Source organism: Ascaphus truei, chromosome 5, assembly GCF_040206685.1.
Source record: "Ascaphus truei isolate aAscTru1 chromosome 5, aAscTru1.hap1, whole genome shotgun sequence".
NCBI lineage: Eukaryota > Metazoa > Chordata > Amphibia > Anura > Ascaphidae > Ascaphus > Ascaphus truei.
Window position 1 is genome coordinate 236,003,031 of NC_134487.1, and position 7,814 is coordinate 236,010,844.

The 7,814-nt window shown below is 54.5% G+C and overlaps 1 protein-coding gene across 2 annotated transcripts in view; it reads right to left on the reverse strand.

The window, feature by feature from the left end:
* The window catches only part of LOC142495792 (uncharacterized), a 97,022-nt gene extending 89,539 nt beyond the window's left edge, over positions 1–7,483 (reverse strand). The window contains exons 1-2 of one of the 2 annotated variants that reach the window (XM_075601756.1): positions 7,318–7,483; positions 6,478–6,613 (exon numbers count right to left, since the gene is read on the reverse strand). In XM_075601756.1, the coding sequence (XP_075457871.1) occupies positions 6,478–6,602 (125 nt within the window). In that variant the 5' untranslated portion in view covers positions 6,603–6,613; positions 7,318–7,483. The remainder of the gene's footprint in view (positions 1–6,477; positions 6,614–7,317) is intronic. The other variant, XM_075601755.1, reaches the window with a different exon arrangement.
* Positions 7,484–7,814: the final 331 nt, after the last annotated feature.

Here is a 7,814-nt window from a genome sequence, read left to right on the forward strand (position 1 = left end):
CCAGTCAGTCAGTCAGCCACCCAGTAAGTCAGTCAGCCACCCAGTCAGTCAGTCAGCCACCCAGTCAATCAGTCAGCCACCCAGTCAATCAGTCAGCCACCCAGTCAATCAGTCAGTCACCCAGTCAATCAATCAGTCAGCCACCCAGTCAATCAGTCAGCCACCCAGTCAATCAGTCAGTCACCCAGTCAGTCAGCCACCCAATGAGTCAGTCAGCCACCCAATGAGTCAGTCAGCCACCCAATGAGTCAGTCAGCCACCCAATGAGTCAGTCAGCCACCCAATGAGTCAGTCAGCCACCCAATGAGTCAGTCAGCCACCCAATCAGTCAGCCAGCCACCCAATCAGTCAGTCAGCCACCCAATCAGTCAGTCAGCCACCCAATCAGTCAGTCAGCCACCCAGTCAGTCAGTCAGCCACCCAGTCAATCAGTCAGCCACCCAGTCAATCAGTCAGCCACCCAGTCAATCAGTCAGTCACCCAGTCAATCAGTCAGTCACCCAGTCAATCAATCAGTCAGCCACCCAGTCAATCAGTCAGCCACCCAGTCAATCAGTCAGTCACCCAGTCAGTCAGCCACCCAATGAGTCAGTCAGCCACCCAATGAGTCAGTCAGAAACCCAGTCAGTCAGTCAGCCACCCAGTCAGTCAGTCAGCCACCCAGTCAGTCAGTCAGCCACCCAGTCAGTCAGCCACCCAGTCAGTCAGCCACCCACCCAGTCAATCAGTCAGCCGCTCAGTCAGTCACCCACCCAATCAGTCAGTCAGCCACCCAATCAGTCAGTCAGCCACCCAGTCAATCAGTCAGGCACCCAGTAAATCAGTCAGTCAGACAGCCACCCAGTCAGTCAGTCAGCCAACCAGTCAGTCAGTCAGTCAGCAACACAGACAGTAAGTCAGTCATCTACCCAGACAGTCAGTCAGCCACCCAGACAGTCAGTCAGTAAGCCACCCAGACAGTCAGTCACCCTGTCAGCCAGCCACCCAGTCAGCCAGCCACCCAGTCAGCCAGCCACCCAGTCAGCCAGCCACCCAGTCAGCCAGCCACCCAGTCAGCCAGCCACCCAGTCAGCCAGCCACCCAGTCAGCCAGCCACCCAGTCAGCCAGCCACCCAGTCAGCCAGCCACCCAGTCAGCCAGCCAGCCAGCCACCCAGTCAGCCAGCCACCCAGTCAGCCAGCCACCCAGTCAGTCAGCCACCCAGTCAGTCAGCCACCCAGTCAGTCAGCCACCCAGTCAGTCAGTCAGTCAGCCACCCAGTCAGTCAGTCAGCCACCCAGTCAGTCAGTCAGCCACCCAGTCAGTCAGTCAGCCACCCAGTCAGTCAGTCAGCCACCCAGTCAGTCAGTCAGCCACCCAGTCAGTCAGTCAGCCACCCAGTCAGTCAGTCAGCCACCCAGTCAGTCAGTCAGCCACCCAGTCAGTCAGTCAGCCACCCAGTCAGTCAGTCAGCCACCCAGTCAGTCAGTCAGCCACCCAGTCAGTCAGTCAGCCACCCACCCAGTCAGTCAGTCAGCCACCCAGTCAGTCAGCCACCCACCCAGTCAGTCAGTCAGCCACCCAGTCAGTCAGCCACCCAGTCAGTCAGCCACCCAGTCAGTCAGCCACCCAGTCAGTCAGTCAGCCACCCAGTCAGTCAGTCAGCCACCCAGTCAGTCAGTCAGCCACCCAGTCAGTCAGTCAGCCACCCAGTCAGTCAGTCAGCCACCCAGTCAGTCAGTCAGCCACCCAGTCAGTCAGTCAGCCACCCAGTCAGTCAGTCAGCCACCCAGTCAGTCAGTCAGCCACCCAGTCAGTCAGTCACCCAGTCAGTCAGTCACCCAGTCAGTCAGTCACCCAGTCAGTCAGTCAGTCACCCAGTCAGTCAGTCAGTCACCCAGTCAGTCAGCCACCCAGTCAGTCAGCCACTCAGCCACACAGTCAGTCAGACAGTCAGTCAGTCAGCAACCCAGACAGTCAGTCAGTCAGTCATCTACCCAGACAGTCAGTCACCCAGACAGTCAGTCACCCAGACAGTCAGTCACCCAGACAGTCAGTCACCCAGACAGTCAGTCACCCAGACAGTCAGTCACCCAGACAGTCAGTCACCCAGACAGTCAGTCACCCAGACAGTCAGTCACCCAGACAGTCAGTCACCCAGACAGTCAGTCACCCAGACAGTCAGTCACCCAGACAGTCAGTCACCCAGACAGTCAGTCACCCAGACAGTCAGTCACCCAGACAGTCAGTCAGTCAGTCACAGACAGTCAGTCACACAGACAGTCACCCAGACAGTCAGTCACCCAGTCAGTCAGTCAGTCACCCAGTCAGTCAGTCAGCCACTCAGTCAGTCAGTCAGCCACCCAGTCAGTCAGCCACCCAGTCAATCAGTCAGCCACCCAGTCAATCAGTCAGCCACCCAGTCAATCAGTCAGCCACCCAGTCAATCAGTCAGCCACCCAGTCAATCAGTCAGCCACCCAGTCAATCAGTCAGCCACCCAATGAGTCAGTCAGCCACCCAATGAGTCAGTCAGCCACCCAATGAGTCAGTCAGCCACCCAATCAGTCAGTCAGCCACCCAATGAGTCAGTCAGCCACCCAATCAGTCAGTCAGCCACCCAATCAGTCAGTCAGCCACCCAGTCAGCCACCCAGGCAGTCAGTCAGCCACCCAGTCAGTCAGTCAGCCACCCAGTCAGTCAGTCAGCCACCCAGTCAGTCAGTCAGCCACCCAGTCAGTCAGCCACCCAGTCAGTCAGCCACCCACCCAGTCAATCAGTCAGCCGCTCAGTCAGTCACCCACCCAATCAGTCAGTCAGCCACCCAATCAGTCAGTCAGGCACCCAGTAAATCAGTCAGTCAGTCAGCCACCCAGTCAGTCAGACAGTCAGCCACACAGTCAGTCAGTCAGCAACCCAGACAGTAAGTCAGTCAGTCATCTACCCAGACAGTCAGTCATCTACCCAGACAGTCAGTCAGTCAGCCACCCAGTCAGTCAGTCAGCCACCCAGTAAGTCAGTCAGCCACCCAGTCAGTCAGTCAGCCACCCAGTCAATCAGTCAGCCACCCAGTCAATCAGTCAGCCACCCAGTCAATCAGTCAGTCACCCAGTCAATCAGTCAGTCACCCAGTCAATCAATCAGTCAGCCACCCAGTCAATCAGTCAGCCACCCAGTCAATCAGTCAGTCACCCAGTCAGTCAGCCACCCAATGAGTCAGTCAGCCACCCAATGAGTCAGTCAGCCACCCAATGAGTCAGTCAGCCACCCAATGAGTCAGTCAGCCACCCAATGAGTCAGTCAGCCACCCAATCAGTCAGCCAGCCACCCAATCAGTCAGTCAGCCACCCAATCAGTCAGTCAGCCACCCAATCAGTCAGTCAGCCACCCAGTCAGCCACCCAGGCAGTCAGTCAGCCACCCAGTCAGCCACCCAGTCAGTCAGTCAGCCACCCAGTCAGTCAGTCAGCCACCCAGTCAGTCAGTCAGCCACCCAGTCAGTCAGCCACCCAGTCAGTCAGCCACCCACCCAGTCAATCAGTCAGCCGCTCAGTCAGTCACCCACCCAATCAGTCAGTCAGCCACCCAGTCAATCAGTCAGGCACCCAGTAAATCAGTCAGTCAGTCAGCCACCCAGTCAGTCAGACAGTCAGCCACACAGTCAGTCAGTCAGCAACCCAGACAGTAAGTCAGTCAGTCATCTACCCAGACAGTCAGTCATCTACCCAGACAGTCAGTCAGCCACCCAGTCAGTCAGTCAGCCACCCAGTAAGTCAGTCAGCCACCCAGTCAGTCAGCCACCCAGTCAGTCAGTCAGCCACCCAGTCAGTCAGTCAGTCAGCCACCCAGTCAGTCAGCCACCCAGTCAGTCAGCCACACAGTCAGTCAGTCAGCCATTCAGTCAGTCAGCCATCCAGTCAGTCAGTCAGTCAGTCAGCCACCCAGTCAGTCAGTCAGTCAGCCACCCAGTCAGTCAGTCAGCCACCCAGTCAGTCAGTCAGCCAGCCACCCAGTCAGTCTGTCAGCCAGCCACCCAGTCAGTCTGTCAGCCAGCCACCCAGTCAGTCTGTCAGCCAGCCACCCAGTCAGTCAGTCAGTAACCCAGACAGTCAGTCAGCCACCCAGTCAGTCAGCCACCCAGTCAGTCAGCCACCCAGTCAGTCAGCCACCCAGTCAGTCAGCCACCCAGTCAGTCAGCCACCCAGTCAGTCAGCCACCCAGTCAGTCAGCCACCCACCCAGTCAGTCAGTCAGTCAGCCACCCAGTCAGTCAGTCAGTCAGCCACCCAGTCAGTCAGTCAGCCACCCAGTCAGCCACCCAGTCAGCCACCCAGTCAATCAGTCAGCCACCCAGTCAATCAGTCAGCCACCCAGTCAATCAGTCAGCCATCCAGTCAGTCAGTCAGCCATCCAGTCAGTCAGTCAGCCATCCAGTCAGTCAGCCACCCAGTCAGTCAGTCAGCCACCCAGTCAGTCAGTCAGCCAGCCAGTCAGTCAGTCAGTCAGCCAGTCAGTCAGCCACCTAGTCAGTCAGTCAGCCACCCAGTCAGTCAGCCACCCAGTCAGTCAGCCACCCAGTCAGTCAGTCAGCCACCCAGTCAGTCAGTCAGCCACCCAGTCAGTCAGTCAGCCACCCAGTCAGTCAGTCAGCCACCCAGTCAGTCAGTCAGCCACCCAGTCAGTCAGCCATCCAGTCAGTCAGTCAGCCATCCAGTCAGTCAGTCAGCCACCCAGTCAATCAGTCAGCCACCCAGTCAATCAGTCAGCCACCCAGTCAATCAGTCAGCCACCCAGTCAATCAGTCAGTCACCCAATCAGTCAGTCAGCCACCCAATCAGTCAGTCAGCCATCCAGTCAGTCAGCCATCCAGTCAGTCAGCCACCCAGCCATCCAGTCAGTCAGTCAGCCACCCAGTCAGTCAGTCAGCCAGTCAGTCAGCCACCCAGTCAGTCAGTCAGCCACCCAGTCAGTCAGTCAGCCACCCAGTCAGTCAGTCAGCCACCCAGTCAGTCAGTCAGCCAGCCACCCACCCTGTCAGCCAGCCACCCAGTCAGTCAGCCACCCAGTCAGTCAGCCACCCAGTCAGTCAGCCACCCAGTCAGTCAGTCAGCCACCCTGTCAGTCAGTCAGCCACCCTGTCAGTCAGTCAGCCACCCAGTCAGCCACCCAGTCAGTCAGTCAGCCACCCAGTCAGTCAGTCAGCCATCCAGTCAGTCAGCCACCCAGTCAGTCAGTCAGCCACCCAGTCAGTCAGCCACAAAGTCAGTCAGTCAGCCACAAAGTCAGTCAGTCAGCCATCCAGTCAGTCAGCCACCCAGTCAGTCAGTCAGCCACCCAGTCAGTCAGTCAGCCACCCAGTCAGTCAGTCAGCCACCCAGTCAGTCAGTCAGCCACCCAGTCAGTCAGTCAGCCACCCAGTCAGTCAGTCAGCCACCCAGTCAGTCAGCCAGCCACCCAGTCAGTCAGTCAGCCAGCCACCCAGTCAGTCAGTCAGCCAGCCACCCAGTCAGTCAGTCAGCCAGCCACCCAGTCAGCCACCCAGTCAGTCAGTCAGCCACCCAGTCAGTCAGTCAGCCACCCAGTCAGTCAGTCAGCCACCCAGACAGTCAGTCAGCCACCCAGACAGTCAGTCAGCCACCCAGACAGTCAGTCAGCCACCCAGACAGTCAGTCAGCCACCCAGACAGTCAGTCAGCCACCCACCCAGTCAGTCAGCCAGCCAGTCAGTCAGCCACCCAGTCAGTCAGCCACCCAGTCAGTCAGCCACCCAGTCAGTCTGTCAGCCACCCATTCAGTCAGTCACTGTCATGATCGGGATATGAGGGGTTAATGGGATCTGTGTATGTTGATCTGCATCCCCCTGCTTCAGCAGAATTGTCCCAGGTCTTAGATTTATTTCCCCAGCAGTCTGTGTTATATTACTTGAACATTCAAAATCAGTCAAATCTTTGCGATACGTTTGGCAACATGTTTATGTTTTGTTGCTATTTAGCAGAGATTTAAATAGGCTCCCGCTGCATAAGGAAAGGAGCTCTATTAGCATAGCAATCCAAGTCGTTCTCTTCACCCCCCCCCCCATTTTTTTAATACAGATTTGAAGCAAAGGGTCTCCAAAGCTGAACCCTGTTCATTTCAGCTCTGGGGATCCCCTGCTTCCAGAAATATACACCTCCGAAGGGGGTGCCGGTATCTCAAGCAGTTTTCTGGGCTGATAAGAAGCCACAGCAGATGCGCCACGGGCTTCCCATTGGCCCGCAGCTTTGAAAAGCAGCCATATAATGAACCCTTAAGTGGCTACCGGTACCAACTACAGAGGTAAGTACCAGCAGAATTAGAAGGTCCCCGAAGCTGAAATTAATTGGGGTTCAGCTCAGACACTCCCTGCCTCAATCCTGTATTAAAAAAAAATAATTAAAAAAAACCCGGCTTGGATTGTCTCTTTAAAACAATACCGCTGTCTGAGCAGCACGTCCCCCTCCTTCCCCCGTCGTACATGCCTTACGTTTTGTGGTCGCACTGACGCAGGAAGTGTTCCAACTCCAAGGACACAAGTCTGTAGAACTCTTTCTCGGAGCTGGAGAGATACAACCCATTCACGCACTCCAGGGTGTCACAGGGCCACATCATGCACAGATAAGCTGAGGGGAGGAGAGCAAACACATTAAAAATGGTCTCAGATTTAAATGCTTGTCAGTATTGTAATTAAAGCAGCAATCTTGTAAAATTAACCTAGTTTGTTTCCAATACATTGTAAGTCAGCGGTGCTTTGGAGCGACACCACACTCGGTTCCCAAGATATTTGACCATTTAGATAGCAGTGTTTCCTCAGGGCATTTAAATGGCCGTGCAACAGAAAACTGCAAACAATGATGTTGGCGCTTTCTATTGGACCGTGTGATTTGACGTGGCCATCCCAAATTGCTAAAAGGTTGAGAGTACTGGTAAGTATCTCAGAACCGAGGGGCCCCCCGAAGCTAAAAATAGAGCAATTTAGCTGTCGAGGAACCCCTGGTCCCAATGCTGCAACTAAATCATTTAAGCGGGATTGCTGTTTTAAATAAGGACGGACACGGACACGGACACACACACACACACACAATTTGAACATTGTTTTAAGATATTCCACTGCTGTACAATGCATGGGAGGTGTGTGTGTAGTGTAATGTAATATATATATATATATATATATATATATATATATATATATATATATATATATATATATATATATATATATATATATATATATATAACCAAACCAACAACTCGTGCCCCTTGTATTACAGCTACTGAGGCACGAGAGGATTCGTGAGCACTCTCTCATACAACAGCACTCTCTTACTGCAAGGTTGTCTCTTATATAAAGGCGGCTCTGTAATTAGAGGTTATCTCTAACAAAGCAGGTCCCTCTGTAATTTGCAGTGTTGATCACACACAACGGTTTGTCTCAATGTTCCTGTGCCTTGCAGACAGTCCTTCGCTCTCTCTCTTGCTGTCTCTGACTCAAACAGCGACCCCTGGTGGCTCCTCGTCCTCCTCGTGTCCATCGGCGCTATAGCAGCGCCACCTGGCGGCCGGAGGAGTACAGTGACAGAGACGAAAGACATGTCAATGTGTCATTCTCTCAGTCTCTCTGGGTCACTCTGTCTCCGTCTCTCTGGGTCACTCTGTCTCAGTCTCAGTCTCTCTGTGTCACTCTCTTCGTCTTCCTGTCATTCACTCAGTCTGTGTGTCACTCTGTCAGTCTCTCTGTGTCACTCTGTCTCAGTCCCTCTGTCACTGTCTTAGTCTCTCTGTGACATTTGCTCAGTCCCTCTGTCACTCTCTCTTTATCACTCT